This window comes from Dipodomys spectabilis, unplaced genomic scaffold (genome assembly GCF_019054845.1).
Source record: "Dipodomys spectabilis isolate Male_0828 unplaced genomic scaffold, ASM1905484v1 ptg000003l, whole genome shotgun sequence".
Classification (NCBI taxonomy): Eukaryota; Metazoa; Chordata; class Mammalia; order Rodentia; family Heteromyidae; genus Dipodomys; species Dipodomys spectabilis.
This window is the reverse complement of record NW_024870680.1, coordinates 16,425,368-16,441,895: the sequence shown is the minus strand read 5'-3', so window position 1 is coordinate 16,441,895 and position 16,528 is coordinate 16,425,368. Positions and strand designations below refer to the sequence as shown.

The window sequence follows — 16,528 nt, the reverse complement described above, 5'->3', positions numbered from 1 at the left end:
TTCACTCACTAATTCACTCCCTTCCCTAACTAACCTATATTTGAGATAATTACCTGTGCTAGGTCATTGTGCCCTTGATTTGTTTGAACTTGAAACTTGTTTCTAGGGATCTCTTTTCTTGGTCCAATACTGGAAAATACTGGAGGTGTTACATGGAATTGTTTCTGAAATTGAGGAAGAGAACAGCTTTCCACAGAAAGTGCAGGTGCTCAACAAATCCTGAGTCTAGAATCAGATGTTTCCATTAATATGAAAATAAGGGATTCTGGTGGTCCAGTGGCTCCGAAGGCCAGTTTTCTGTGTCAACTATACTAACTTTTGATCTCTTTTCCCCAGGTTGGTTTATAAATGGTTCCTGTTGATCTATAAAATCAGCTATGCCACTGGCATTGTTGGCTACATGGCTGTCATGTTTACCCTCTTTGGTCTTAACTTGTTATTCAAGTGAGTATCCTTTTGCTTTTGCTGGTGTTTGGGGAAGAATGGCTAATGAGGTGTACCTTTCTTTTATATATCTAATCTTATTATTAAGGTGTTACATAGAGGGGTTACCATTTCGTAAGTTAGGTAATAAGTACATTTTTTTGGGGGAGTGGGGGACAATGTTACCCCTTCCCTTGCTTTCTCCCATTTTCCCCCCTCTCATCCCTGTCCACAAAAGGTATACCATTCTTCTTGCCCCAAGTCCTGGATATTAACAAAAAGGACATACCACCAGGGCAGGAGGCTTGAGCATTAGGACGATTGGAGGTGGCAGGTCCCTCTGTGCATTGTCCAAATTACTGCTTATTTTTCCACTGAAAACTATAACAGAAGTAAGCATGATCATGGTTCTAACCAATTGCCCATATTTTCCCTAACAGCAGTTTTCTTCATCCATGTTAACTAATCTGCCTAAAAGGCCTTAGATTCAACCAGACTAGGCACTGGCAAACTGTAACCTCTGGGCAAATCAGTCCACCATTTGTTTTTATAAAATTAAGGAGATTTTTTTTTTTATTGTTGGTTTTCAACAATAAAAAAAATAGACATGGTTCTGTTTTTGACTTTTTTCCTGGAACTCAAAATCTTCCTGTCTCATGGGTGACAATGTTGTCAGACACTCTGTACTCATATACTGTTTTGTAGAATGGGAATTTCTTTGTACAACTACTTAAAGATAATAAAAAAAGGAAAAGAAAAAAAATCTTCCTGTCTCAGCCTCCTGATTTACAGGATTATAGTGTGCGTTACTAGGCCATCTAAAAAAGGGCATTTTGTTTGTGTGTTTGTTGTTTAATTGGCTGATGTGTTTTGGCAGTACTAGAGTTTGAGCTCAGGGGTTTGTACTTGCTTGGCAAGAGTTCTACCATTTTAGCCTTGCCTCAATATTAAAATAAGGTTTTGCTGGAACACGGTCTTGCACAGTCATGTTTATTGTATAGAGCTGTCTTTGCACTGAAATAGTAGAGTTGAATAGTAGCAGTAGCAATAGAGTATAGTAACAGAGAACATGTGGGACATAAAACCTAAAATATTTGCTCTCTGGCCCTTAACAGAAAAATTTGCCAACCTTTGGGCTAAGATAGTCAAACTCCTTGACCATAGTTGGTCACACCTGACAACAGATCCATTTATAAGATAGAAGATAGACAATACACCATTACCTATCTACCAGAAACTAGTCCCAGTAATCTCAGAGCTGAGCTATGAGACCCTAAGCCCATACATGCTGGGCATAGGAAACCCAATCCGCTGAGAACATGTCCAGTTCAAGAATGTCTCAGTTCACATGCAGAGTACCAATTATACGTCACATTTTATATGTATGCAATATTGTCTGTGACACAGCTCACATTCTACCTTTGTCAAGTGGGAAAAGAATTCTAGGAAGTTAATATGCAAACATTTAAGTATTGCTTTATTCTTGGACATTTAGACTGCTTTCAATTTAATCCTATTACAAATAACACGGCCATGTTACTTTGTAAGGGTGCAAAACTAGGAATGAGATTCTGGTGTTCCTTCATATTTTGTAAGCTTTCTTTTTTTTCTTTTTTTTTTTTTGGGGGGGGGGGGTCCGGTCGTGGGGCCTGAACTCTGGGCCTGGGCGCTGTCCCTCAGCTCTTCAGCTCAAGGCTAGCACTCTACCACTTGAGCCACAGCGCCACTTCTGGCTTTTTTCTTTCTGCTTATGTGATGCTGAGGAATCGAACCCAGGGCCTCATGCATGCAAGGCAAGCGCTCTACCACTGAGCCACCTTCCCAGCCCAATATTTTGTAAGCTTTCTAAAAAGATTTGTACACTAGGTGCCAGTGGCTTATGCCTCTAATCTTAGCTACTCAAGAGGCTAAGATCTGAGGATTGTGGTTCAAAGCCAGTCTCGACAGGAAAGCCCATGAGACTCTTTTTTTTTTGGGTCCGGTCGTGGGGCCTGAACTCTGGGCCTGGGCGCTGTCCCTCAGCTCTTCAGCTCAAGGCTTAGCGCTCTACCGCTTGAGCCACAGCGCCACTTCCGGCTTTTTTCTTTTTGCTTACGTGGTGCTGGGGAATTGAACCCAGGGCCTCAGGCATGCAAGGCAAGTGCTCTACCACTGAGCCACCTTCCTAGCCCTCCCCCCCCCCATGAGACTCTTTATTTCCAATTAACCACCCAAAAGCCAGAAGTAGAGCTCAAGTGGTAGAGCACTAGCCTTGAGCCACAAAAGCTCAAGTACAGTGCCACTGCGTTCAAATACCAGCAACGCTCCTACCTGCAATTGAGGCAGAAGCCAGCATGTTCTGAGTTTGGGGATGAGCTAGTAGGTCAGCAGAGGGTGGAAATATGGTTACCTGAGTCAAATAATAGTGACTGTGGACTATGGAGTAAGAGTCCTAAGCCTACAACACTAACTGAAGTTAAAAGGATTTAGAGTTCCCATTTAAAGTCATGGATAGGAGGGCACTGACCTTGTCCCCAAATCCAGGATGCTGTAGGCAGATACATATTTGAAACCAAAAGAGGTTTATTTGGGAACAAGTAAAACTAAGTGTTACTTTACATAGCGAGAGGACACCCACAGAATCCTTTCTTCCAGGGGTAAATCAGGCTGAAGGAATAAACAGACTCCAGAAAGGTTTAGAGGATGTCATCCATGTAGAATCTAATACATCTCATCAAAAGAAAGCAAGGTATTTCCAGCTATTTTCCTAGCCTGTGTGGTTTAAAAAAAAAAAAAAAGAAAATCAAGATTTTATATTTTAAAGGGTTTTTTTTTTCTGTAATTAGTTTCTTTTCACTTGCCTAAGTTATACAGGAGGAAAAATAAATTGAGGATCTCAATTTATGCTTCTGATTAGGTTAACTGGAATAAGGTCAATGACATCTGATCAGTAAGTTAATAGTACAAGGTTGGTAGACAAATTCAGATTCACAACTTTAAGGTCTGGGTGCAGTGATTCATACCTAAAGTCTCAACTTCTGGCTATGTGGGTATAGAACTTGAAATTTGAGACCAGTCTGGGCAAAAAATCCTATCATAACAAAGAAGCCATTGTGTGGTGGTGTACATTTGTAATCCAGTTACAAGGGAGACAATAGGAGGATGGATATCAAAAAATAACTAAAGCAGAAAAAAAAGTTTGATGATTTGGCTCTAGTGGTAGAGTACCACTTAACAGTTTCTTGTCAAGTAGTTTGATAACAAAAAGTTTATAGACTCAGGTCCTTGGAATTGTGAACAAACTTCCCAATCTTACAGGGACCTCTTTATCCTTCTTAGTTTATATACTTGGAACAAAAGTTAACTTTAACATGATACAAAATATGTAAAGATACAACTTAATTATTTTTTTTTCTTTTTGGAATTGGTACTGTGCTTGAATTCAGTGCCTAGCACTCTCACTTGGCTCTTTTTGCTCAAGGCTGGTGCTCTACTACTTGAGGCACACAATCGCTTCTAGCTTTTTGCTGATTAATTGCTGGATAAGAGTCATGATTTTTCTGTTCGCGTTAGCTATGATCTTCAGATCATAGTCTTCTGAGAAGCTAGGATATTTGTCAGATATTTACTGTCTTCTTTCTTTTTTTTTTTTTATCGGTCATGGGGCTTGAACTCTGGGCCTGGGCACTGTCCCTCAGCTCTTCAGCTCAAGGCGAGCGCTCTACCACTTGAACTACAGCGCCACTTTCGGTTTTCTGGTGGTTTATTGGAGATAGGAGTCTCACGGTCTCTCCTGCCCGGGCTGGCTTTGAACCGCGATCCTCAGATCTCAGCCTCCTGAGTAGCTAGGATTACAGGCGTGAGCCACCAGCGCCTGGCTACTGTCTTTTTTCTAAACATGTGTTTGGCAAACTTTTTTTTTTAAATGGTGCTTGTCCTGAGTGAACTCGGGCCTGAATGCTGTCCTTGAGCTTTTTTTTTTTTGCCTGGAGCTAATACTCTTATCATTTGAACCATAGCTCTACTTCCAAATTTTTAGTGGTTTGTTGGAGATAGGAATCTCATGGACTTTCCTGCCCAGGCTGGCTTCAAACCACGATACGCAGATTTCAGCCTCTCTTGAATAATTAGGATTACAGGCATGATCCACCTGGAACCCAGCTTGGCAAACTCTGTGTGTCTGTGTGTGTGCACGCGTGCACAAGCATGCGTTCCAGTCCTAGGGCTTGAACTCAGGGTCAAGGTGCTGTCCACAGGCTCTTTTTGCTCAAGGCCAGCTTTCTACTGCTTGAGCCATAGTTCCACGTCCAGCTTTTTGGTAGTTAATTGGAGAGATAAGAGTCTTGAGGACTTTTCTTCCTAGGCAGGCTTTGAAGTGCAACCCTTAGATCTCAGCCTGCTGAGTAACTAGGATTACAAGTATGAGCCACCAGTACTCAGCTTGGCACACTTTTTATATAAAAGGCCAAATAGTAAATATTTTAAGGGGCTGGGAAGTTGGCTCAGTGGTAGAGTGCTTGCCTTGCATGCATGAGGCCCTGGGTTCTATTCCTCAGTACCACATAAGCAGAAAAAAGCTGGAAGTGGTGCTGTGGCTCAAGTGGTAGGGCACTAGCTTTGAGCTGAAGAGCTGAGGGACAGCACCCAGGCCCAGAGTTCACCCCCCGCCCCCAACAACAAAAAAGGCACAAAATACTTTAGGTTCTGTGGAACAAGAGGAAAATAATCTAGTATATTTTGTGTAGGTATTTATACTGATAGAGAACTCTGTTATCCTGCTCCAACCTGTTCATCAGGGTCCAAGAGTATATCTCCAGGCAAAGCCATGCTTTATGTCCACCAGAGAAAGAACCTGGGAGGAGATGTGTGTCCACTGGCATCATTTTCAGTCTTTGCTCTAGTGATACTCAGATTCTGTCATGCTTTCCTTCCTTTTGGAGGGCTCAGTCATTTCACCTTGGCTGGCTCAAGATAAGACAACTCACTGAATCACTAACTTCTAGATTAAATTTCAATACTTGGTATCTAGCAGTTGCCAACAGTGGCATCCCCAGCATGTAGGTCCAACCAGAGCAGGCCTTGGGCAGTTACAAGACTGGCTGCTGGTCACAAAAGGAATTGGGAGTCGAGTTGGAAACAGAGCTGTTGTCTTTACAGCTCACAGTGCTAGACTAGCTTTCTCAAGAAGTAAATCACAAATCTGAATTGGTCTTAATTTGTCAATTTTTGCTCTACCCTGAGCCCTCTAGCAATAGAGCCTGCCTTGAGTGTCCCAAAGTAGTAATCCAAAGCAGTTGTATGTTGGGGCAAGTCTTACTGGCTGTGGTGTTTCCCACACAGGATTAAACCAGAAGATGCTATGGACTTTGGCATTTCTCTCCTTTTCTATGGCCTCTACTATGGAGTTCTTGAGCGAGACTTTGCAGAAATGTGTGCAGACTACATGGCATCTACTATAGGGGTAAGGTCATTTACTTTACTTTTATTTGAAATATTCAAGTTTGAACTCAGGGCCTTATACTTGCCAGGCAGCTGCTCTGCCACCTGCTCTCTCCTCCTTTTTGCATTAGTTATTTTCAAAGTAGGGTCTCACTTTATGTCTGAACCATCCTGGCCTGTGATCCTCCTACTGTGTGTCTCCCGTCATGTGCCACTGTACACAGTCATTGTGCTTCCCCTGTAGCTGTAACAACAGATGTTGGCTAACACTCAGCCATTGCCTGGTCTAGCCTGAAACCCTGATCCTCCAATCTTTGCCTCCTAAAAAGCTAGGATTACAGGCTTGGGCCACCACACTGGGCTTCTTCTGTGCTCCTCTTTAAAAAAAAAAAAAAAATTCATTTTATTAAATGCTTTTTAGACAATTTATAGTGTATTTTGTTAAATACATTTTTATTTGTATTTTATTGTAACATTTGCAGACACACATGCAATGTATCCAGATCCACATCACCCTGGCTGCCACCTATGCTCTTTTTTTTTTTCCAAATTTTTTATTGTGATTAAGTGGTCACATAATTTCCCAAATTTCACAGTATTGTGGGATAGTGATGCTTAGTTAAAGTCACAAACACATTCTAACTTTCATGGAGCAAATTGTCTATCATGGTCTATAACATTTATGAGTTCTATGAGCTTTGCAGTACAGTTATTTCTTCCACATCAGGTGATATGTACATTGCTTTTGTTTTGCATAGCATCAGCTGTTCCCTCTTTCCAACTTGTTCCCTCCCTCCCATCGCTGCCATTGTGTTGCTTAGTTCATTTTGGTCAATGTCCAGTGCAGCTGATTGGTCCTGCTGGTGTATGTTTTTCCATGATTCCCTCTAGTTCTGTGTCATCCTCCTGGTTTCCCTCCGGTGTACACATATATACCATACATGTGATCAGCAGCATGGGGTCACTTAGTAGTGATTTGACCAGATGAGTGGAAGTCCTTTGTTTCTTTTTTTTTTTTTTGTCAGTCGTGAGGCTTGAACTCTGGGCCTGGGCGCTGTCCCTCAGCTCTTCAGCTCAAGGCGAGCGCTCTACCACTTGAGCTACAGCACCACTTCCGGCTTTCTGGTGGTTTATTGGAGATAGGAGTCTCACGGTCTCTCCTGCTCGGGCTGGCTTTGAACCGCAATCCTCAGATCTCAGCCTCCTGAGTAGCTAGGATTACAGGCGTGAGCCACCAGCGCCCGGCAGTCCTTTGTTTCTTAAGTCCTGTTAATTTTGTCGTATCACCTCACCTAATATTTTGGATTTAACATCCACCTATCAGGGAGACCATGTGCTGTTTGACTCCCTGCACCTGACTCACCTCATTGAACATGACTTCCCCCAGCTCCATCTATTTCCCCGTAAATGCCACCATTCTGTCCTTTCCAATGGCTGCACGACATTCCACCGTGTATAGATAACACGATTTTTGGATCCACTCATCTGTGGTGGGGCATCTGGGTTGTTTCCATATCCTGGCTATTGTGAACAGTGCTGCAATAAACATGGAGGTACATGTGTCCTTGTATCCTGGTTCCTATTGTTCAGGATAGATGCCTAGAAGTGGTATGACTGGGTCATAAGGGAGAGAGGTCAACATTTAGCTTTCTGAGGACCCTCCAGACTGCTTTCCAAAGTGGTTGTATAAGTATACATTCCCACAAGCAGTGTAATAGGGCTCCTCCTTCTCCGCATCCCCTCCAGCATTTGTTGTTGGCTGACTTTAGGATGTGGGGTAAGGTGGTATCTCAAGGTTGTCCCTACTTGCATTCCCTTCACAACCAGGGATGGTGAACATTTCCTCATGTGTTTCTTTGCCATTTTTATCTCTTCTTCTGAGAAGTCTCTCTTTAGTTCCCTTGCCCATTTAGTAATTGGTTTGTTAGGTTTAGGAGGGATTAGTTTCTGGAGTTCCCTGTATATACTGGATATTAACCCTTTGTCTGATATATTGCTGGTAAATATTTCTTCCCAATTAGTTGGTTGTCTTTCTGGCTTGGTTGCTATCACCTATGCTCTTAATACTGCCTCCTGCCCCTCCAGATTGTTCAAGCTAGCATCACTTGCTTGATGGAAGAGAAAAACACTGAGGGATGAGATAAAATTCCTTCCTTAAAATTTGAAAAGCCAGATCTCAGATATCTCCTGGAGTTTTTAACTTTAGGGCCCTCATAGGGAAAGAACCACTTTACCCAGTGGGCAGTGATTATGTGCCTGGGCACAGTGTTGTATGTTGAAATTGGAAAAGTATTCAAAAAACAGAGATAACTCTTGCCTAAATTAACTTGACTCTCTCACGGAAAAGATCAGTATTAAAGGAACACCCACACATTTGAGGAAGTATTAATAGGAAGGAAAGACCCATGATAGTATGAACAAAAGAGCAGTGACATTTTAGTCTTGGCTCAAAGATAGCTTCCCCAAAGAAGCCACTAATGGACTAAGTTCAACAGTGATTAGGGGTTAAGTGGCTGAAGATGAGTGTTCCATGGAGAGATAATGGCTTGTGAGTCCTGTTGCTGGATAGGTAGGCATTGTGAGGAACTGAGGCCACAGTGGCTGGCTTAGAATGATGGAAATATCTAGAGAAATAGCAGCCAGATAAGAGAAAGACCTTAATGGCCAAATTAAATATTTTAATGTCTATACTAAACAGTGACAGGCTAAGATAAGGAATGATTCCACAGATTTGCATTAAGCCAAGCATTTTGACTGCTGAGTAAAGAAAGCTTAGAGAGGGCTGGGAAGGTGGCTCAGTGGTAGAGCGCTTGCCTTGCATGCATGAGGCCCTGGGTTCGATTCCTCAGCACCACATAAGCAGAAAAAGCTGGAAGTGTAAGTGGCGCTGTGGCTCAAGTGGTAGAGTGTTAGCCTTGAGCGGAAGTGCTGAGGGACAGCGCCCAGACCCAGAGTTCAGGCCCCACAAACCCCCCCCCCCCAAAAAAAAAAAAAAAAAAAGAAAAAAGAAGAAAGCTTAGAGAGGGGCCCGCAGTGAGACTGGACTTCTTGAAGGGATAATTGTGGTCTTCTGGGCAACATAAAAGTGACTTCGATTGGAGTAGATTGTGGAAAGGGAGAGAAACGACTGTTTGGAAAACATTTTAGAAGTGAGATTGACAGAACTTGGATATAGCTTGGTTTCTGAGACAGAAAGAGAAACTGTGAAGGCTGCGTGAGCCTCAGAGTTGATGATGGTTCTGTTGCCAGTGTTGAGTTGGTGCCTTTCACAGAGATAGGAATACTACTAGAAGAGGACCAGCCACAGACCATGAGGAGATGCTTTAGTCTTAAACTGTGGGTAAAGTCCTGAGTAAATATACCTAAGTTTTTCCAAATGAAGATATTTTCCTTTTTTAAAAAATAAAAGTCAGGGGGCTGGGAAGGTGGCTCAGTGGTAAAGTGCTTGCCCTGCATGCATGAGGCCCTGGGTTCGATTCCTCAGCACCACATAAGCAGAAAAAGTCAGAAGTGGCACTGTGGCTCAAGTGGTAGAGCACTAGCCTTGAGCTGAAGTGCTGAGGGACAGTGTCCAGGCCCCACGACTGACCAAAAAAAAAAAAAAAAGAAGAAAAAATAAAAGTCAGCCAGGTGCCAATGACTCACGCCTGTAATCCTAGCCACTCAGAAGGCTGAGATCTGAGGATTGCAGTTCAAAGCCAGCCTGGGCAAGAAAGACCGAGAGACTCCTATCTCCAATAAACCACCAGAAAACCGGAAGTGGTGCTGATGCTCAAGTGGTAGAGCACTTGCTTGAGCTGAAGAGCTGAGGGACAGCGCTCAGGCCCAGAGTTCAAGCCCCATGACCGACAAAAAAATAAAAAATAAAAGTAGTGTATTCTGTGCATTTATTAAACCACACAGAAGTACTCCCCATCTCACTGTCAGTCCAGACCCCCCCAGCCCCCAACAAGACTGTTTCCATCATCCTGGGGAACATTCATCAAGTGTTAGGCCTCACTGTGGAGAGACTGATTTTCTCTTTTCTGTGTTTAGAAAAAATTGGAAAAAAAATTATATTGAATCACTTTATAAGTCACTGTTAGGGTTTGGATATAGTTTTAATGTGTTCTCCAAGAGTTCTGTGTTAGAGACTGAGTCCTCAATGTGGAGGTGTTGAGATAGTGGGACTTTAAGAGATGAGGCCAAAGGCTGGCAATGTGGCTTAGGGGTAGCATGCTTGCCTAGCATTCAGAAAGCCCTGGGTTCAATTCCTCAGCACCACATAAACAGAAAAAGCTGGAAGTGGCTCTGTGGTAGAGTGATAGCCTTGAGCAAAAAGAAGCTCAGTGGGCTGGGAAGGTGGCTCAGTGGTAGAGCGCTTGCCTCTTATGCATGAGGCCCTGGGTTTGATTCCTCAGCACCACATAAACAGAAAAGGCCAGAAGTGGTGCTGTGGCTCAAGTGGTAGAGCGTTATCCTTGAGCTGAAGAGCTGAAGGACAACACCCAGGACCAGAGTTCAAGATCTATGACCCCCCCCCCCAAAAAAAAAATCTGAAAAGCTCAGTGACAATGCCCAGGTGCTGAGTTCAAGCCCCAGGACTGGCAAGAAAACAAAAACAAACAAAACCACAAAGACACAAAGAGATGAGGCCAGTGGAAGGTTACTGGGAACATGAAGTGTTGTAATGCGGAGTCTTCACCCCGTACATGCTGTGCTGTTTGGACTGTGAGCTAAATAAATCTCTTTTCCTTACAAATCCCTAGCCTCAGGCATGTTGTTATAGTAATGAAAAACAGACTGACACAACAGCCTAACAGATTCTTTTTTGAGCAACTATTCTATATTTTAACTTCATTTCAGTCTTTATCTATTTGTGTAGACTTCATATTGTACTTTCACCAGCTCACTCACCAGAAGAGATTTCCTGGCCCTGAAGTGTCTAATTATTGACTTCATACTTGTTACCCGCCATTCACTAAGATTGTTACTGTGGCATAGCAGCTTTTTACAGCAACTTTTGCTAGTATTTTCTTTACCCTCTACTTTCCTTTTCTTCTCTTGTTTGTGTAAGACCAATTCTGTGATTAGCCCAGGTTTTTGCCAACTTTATCTCAAGGCTATTATCAGCTGTCAGTTTAAGCATAGCCTTAATTTCCACAGGCAGATCAGTAATAACTAGTCGTGGAATTTCCTTTTTTCCAGACAGACTGAGCTCAGAATTGATCATACATTAGCTTCTCCCCCAGGAGATGGAATCATTACAATTGGATCGCCAAGTGGGATTTGAGCTAGGTCCTCTTTGCGAGCTAGGAAGAATTATTAGGGACTTTAGTGATTGAAAGTAGTTATCTCTAATGGTGATGTGACGGTTCCCTACAAATGATAAATTCCAGCTTCACCAGAAGATGTGGTAGGATAATTTCTTTTTTTTTTTTTTTTTTTAATTTTTTTTTTTTTGCTTATGTGGTGCTGAGGAATCGAACCCAGGGCCTCAGGCATGCAAGGCAAGCGCTCTACCACTGAGCCACCTTCCCAGCCCAGGATAATTTCTTATTGAGGTAGAGACTATCTCACACACACTAGTGTGTGCCAGTCCTGGTACTTGAATTTAGGGCCTGGGCACTGTTCCTGAACTTTGTTCAGGGCTAGCACTCACTGTACTACTTGAGCCACAGCACTACTTCCAGCCTTTTCTGTTTATGTGGTACTGAGGAATCAAACCCAGGGCTTCATGCATGCTAGGCAAGCACTCTACCACTAAGCCACATTCTCAGCCTTCTTGATCTCTTGTATTATCTTTCTTTATGAGATCTCAGTCGTCTTCTTATAGCACTCCACACATTCATGCTAATTCATTCATTAATAGTCTGGCCTAAGGAAAAACCCTGGTACCTTCCTCTGTCTCTGAGCAGAGGCTCATAAGGGTGCATCATATCTGTCTTTATTGAAGGGTTGAGGATGCTAGCAGGAAAACAAACTAAATCTGAGTTGTTAAGATTTTTCGCTTTCCAGTGCTTCAATACCACCTCCTGTGGCCCTCAGCCTCCTACCTTCATGCCTCCACCTCCTGGAGTTCACATCTAGTCAACTACTATCTTCCTGGTGCCTAGATCTAAATTCTGTGTCCCTGACAAAAACATGCCTTCCCTTCTTCATTCCTCAGGCCAGTCTTCTGCTGTCTTATATGAGGAGCTACTTCTTCCCTAGGTAGTGGCATAGAAAATGGTCTAAAGAGATCCTGTAGTTACCTAATTGTTAAGGTTCCTAAAAGAAACCATGAGATTAAGATTGGGTGCCAGTGGCTCATGCCTGTAATCCTAGCTACTCAGGAGTCTGAAATCTGAGGATTGCAGTTCAATGCCAGCCCAGGCAGGAAAGTCTGTCAGACTCTTATCTCCAATAAACTGCCAAAAAACCGGAAATGGCTCAAGTGGTAGAGCGCTAGCCTTGAGCTGAAATGCTGAGAGACAGTGCCCAGACCCAGAATTCAAGCCCCATGACCACCCCCCCCCGCAAAAAAAGAAGAAGATTGGGATGATCCTGGTTTGAGATAGCCCTAGCAAAAAGTTACTGAGATCCCATCTCAACAAATAAGCTGAATGTGGTGGGATATTCCCGAAATCTAAGCTGTGCAGGTGGTGTAAGTAGAAGGATCACAGTCTAGGCTGGCTTGGCCAAAAAATGTGAGACCCTGTTACAAAAAATATAAGGCAAAAGGGTTGGGAGGTGATAGAAGTGGTAGAGGTCCTGAATTCAAATCTCAGCACTACCAACAAAAAAGAAATGAAACTTTTAGGTTTCCTTACTGTATTGACCAGCATTCCCAAGTCCTTTGTACTCTTCTCTGTTTAGTGTAGAATAGTTGTTGGTTTCATGTCACATGGAAATGTCTGTAACCTGAACTAAATGTGACTCTTCTTTGGGTCAGGAGACAACTTTTTTTTTCCCCAAGCAGGTCACAGTGCAGTCATAAGCTTGTGATACGCGGTCATAAGCTCTTGATAGCCAGTCATTATAGTTTAATTCACACCAAAAGCCATGCTGGGGACAGGATGCTAGCTGTGAGAATCATGCTTCGAAGCCAGCCCAGTCATCTCCACCTCAGAGTCCTGTCCAGACTTTTCCTGAGTTCTGTGACCATGGGGATCCTAGGGACTTTCTAACTTGACAGACTGTGTTGAAACAGCCTATGTGATTTAATCCTGACACATAGTCACATTGGCTTCTGGTGGGGCATTCCAGAAACCAGAGTTCTAACAGACATTTCCTTGGACTTCCCTTCTACTGTCCTTACCTCCTTGAAGTCCCCTTTGATCATGTAGCCTTTGGCTCAGCATCCTGGCATCAGAATTCTGGCATAAATTGAAGTAAAACCCTTTCTCAGCACCAGCCCACCTCTGGGGTTGGAGTGTTCCAAATTCTATTACTTCAGTGTAATGAGCCAGCATAAGTAGCCGTGCTCCTGTGCCACACAATTATGTGGTCTCAGAGGACTCGGCTAGAGCTGACCCAGACCTTTGCATCTCTTCTCTTACTCAATTGATGGAACCTAAATTCTAAGCCAGTAGTTGAAACCCCAGTACCAGCATTAAAAGGAATTCTAAGCTAGAAAACATTCCAGAAAAGGCTTTCTTTAATTTCTTCTAACTATAGCCTACCATTCACCTTTTCTCTCAATTAACAGGCTAGCAGTTCAAATGAAAATAGGCATTGGCTGAGGGTCTGTTGTATTCCCCAGCCAGGCCAGGCTCTTCTAGGAGTCCCAGTTTATGCTGTTGTCTTTCCTGATCAGCTGTGTCACTAAGTGCCCAGGAGACCCTAAACAAGGTCCTGAGCCTTGGGCCTCTCAGAGGAACTCTGTGGTACTAATGCTGAGATTCTAGCTTTTGAGAACTGCACAGTGTATAGACTCCAAAGATCTTGGCATCTCCCTGTCCTCTCCGTTGCCTTTTGCACTTGATGGACAAATCAGAAATTTAGGGATAACTGGCAGTCAGTGAGCAGAGCAGGCCTTCCTGTGACATGTAACTGTTGATGGGGAGCTGGGAGCAGTAGGGTGGATAGGATGTGAACAGTAGTTAGAGGGTCTGGGTTACTGATCCCATGTTGTTTCTTTTCTTTCCTGTTTTTTTTTTGGTCTGTCGTGGGGCCTGAACTCTGGGCTTGGGCGCTGTCCCTCAGCTCTTCAGCTCAAGGCTAGTGCTCTACCACTTGAGCCACAGCACCTCTTCCGGCTTTTTTCTGCTTATGTGGTGCTGAGGAATTGAACTCAGGGCCTCATGCATGTGAGGCAGGCATTCTACCACTGAGCCATCTTCCCAGCCCAGGTTTTGGTTTTGCCAGTGAGGAGATAGTTGTGGTGTTTTTTGACAGTGAGCTCAATTTGAGCTACTTAGTGTTTTCAAGCAGATAAAGGCAGGAAGCTCTGTATTCATGGACTTATGGGCAATGTAGCATCCCACCTCTGCCCCTTGATCCCTCTTGGGATGAAGTCACGGGATTTTTTATTTCCTCTGTGTATGTGTGTTAGCCATTCCTAGAGCTTGAACTCAAGGCCTGAGCATTGTAGCTGAGCCTTTTTGCTCAAAGCTAGCACTCTACAATTTGAGCCACAGCTCCACTTCTGGAATTTTGGTAGTTAATTAGAGTTAATAATCTCACAGACTTTTCCTGCCTAGCTTGCCTTTGAATCATTATCCTCAGATCTCAGCCTCTTGAGTAGTTAGGATTAGAGGCACAAGCCACCAGCATCCAATTTCTTCCTTTTTCCCCTTCCTTCCTTCCTTCCTTCCTTCCTTCCTTCCTTCCTTCCTTCCTTCCTTCCTTCCTTCCTTCCTTCCTTCCTTCCTTCCTTCCTTCCTTCCTTCCTTCCTTCCTTCCTTCCTTCCTTCCTTCCTTCCTTCCTTCCTTCCTTCCTTCCTTCCTCTTCTTTATTGTGGTACAGACTTTAAGAGAGATGGCAGTAATAGGTGTAGAGTCCGCGTTAATGAGTGCTTGCACTGGGGAGAGGTCTGGACTCCTACCTAGTTGTTCTCATGGCTGAGAGCTGTTTCTCAGAAGGACAGTTTCGGATGTGGGCTCCCTTCTGGGTTTAGTGGGCGTTCTGGCAGGCGCATCTGTGTCTGTTCTGGGGAGCCCAATTCATCTTCCCTTTTTCCTTGTCAAGGGCTGTGTTCCTATTTCCCTGGCAGCTCCACCCCCACTCACCTTAGGGCCATTTTTTAATGAACATAGGTGGCTTTGGCTTTTTTAGAGACAATTCAATGGGAACAAAAAAGAAAAGGAAGAAGAGGAAGGAAGGAAGGAAGGACGAACTTTATTCCTTTTTATGGCTGTGTTATGTATCACATTCTATTTACATGTTCATCTGCTGTATACTGGGTTGTTACACTTTTAGGCTGTTATGAATAATGCTGCTGTGAGCGTTGACATTTAAATATCTAGTTGGCTTTTGTTCCTCCCCCTCCCCCCCCCTCCCCCAGTCCTGGGGCTTGATCTCTGGGCCTGGGCACTGTCCCTGAGCTTCTTTTTTTTTTTTTTTTTTTTTTTGGGTCCGGTGGAAGGGCCTGAACTCTGGGCCTGGGCGCTGTCCCTCAGCTCTTCAGCTCAAGGCTAGCGCTCTACCACTTGAGCCACAGCGCCACTTCTGGCTTTTTTCTTTTTGCTTATGTGGTGCTGAGGAATTGAACCCAGGGCTCATGCATGCAAGGCAAGCGCTCTACCACTGAGCCATCTTCCCAGCCCTGTCCCTGAGCTTCTTTTAGCTCAATGCTAGCACTCTACCACTTGAACCACAACACTACTTCCAGCTTTTTCTGTTTATGTGGTGCTGAGCAATCGAACCCAGGGCTTCATGGATACTAAGCAGGTACTCTACCACTAAACCATGTTCCTAGCCCCTAGTCTGTCCCTTTCTCTGTTGTCTGTTCAGCCAACATAAGCTATATATAGCTTTCGGAAGGTGTTCTGTATCTCTCCCTGACACCTTGCCTCCTTTCAGAAGACCCTAGGCTTCTGCGATGCCTTCCCACTGTGGCAGATTCTCATGGCTTGTCTGTCCTTCTCTCTTGCTCTTCTCCTCCAGTTCTACAGTGAGTCAGGCATGCCTACCAAACACCTTTCGGACAGCGTATGTGCCGTGTGTGGACAGCAGATCTTTGTGGACGTCAGTGAAGAGGGCATCATTGAGAACACGTACAGACTGTCCTGCAATCATGTGTATCCTGCTTTCCTGGTGCTCCTGGACCCCGTCTCTCCTAAGACTACACTCTAGTCAGGGGTGGTTGTGACTCTAGACAGAGTTTGAGTGTAAGAAAACCACAAAACTGCAGTCTTCCTCACCCTTGTGCTGTCTATATGGAAGGAATGGTAATAGATTGCCAGGTCAAAGAGAGCCTGAGCCTGTGCTAGCTGACCTAAGAGCAGTTAGCACAGGGAAGGACCTTTAATGGGATCCCTCAGTTTACAATCAAATCCCCATTCTAAATAACACTTCTCCTATATGTCGTATATTTGCTGTGTTATGTTGGGAGGTCCATGTGTAATATTTTATTTTGCCCTACAGCAAACATGTAATGTGGGGATCATTATCCCTGTTGCATGTGTGAAGAAACCTTTGGTTGAGAGAGAAAAGACTTGCTCAAAATTCCATAGTTTATAAGAAGTGAAGGCAGCAGGCCCCAGTAGCTCACACCTGTAATCC

At 43.8% G+C, this 16,528-nt stretch overlaps 1 protein-coding gene across 3 annotated transcripts in view; it reads left to right on the top strand.

The window, feature by feature from the left end:
- Rnf121 (ring finger protein 121) overlaps positions 1 to 16,528 on the top strand; it is a 72,163-nt gene that overhangs the window by 45,249 nt on the left and 10,386 nt on the right. For all 3 annotated transcript variants that reach the window (XR_006148558.1, XM_042687353.1, XM_042687363.1), the window contains 3 exons: positions 337 to 444; positions 5,743 to 5,863; positions 15,911 to 16,044. Coding sequence is in view for 2 of the 3 variants with exons in the window: in XM_042687353.1 (XP_042543287.1) it covers positions 337 to 444; positions 5,743 to 5,863; positions 15,911 to 16,044 (363 nt within the window). In the remaining variant the exon portion in view is untranslated. The remainder of the gene's footprint in view (positions 1 to 336; positions 445 to 5,742; positions 5,864 to 15,910; positions 16,045 to 16,528) is intronic.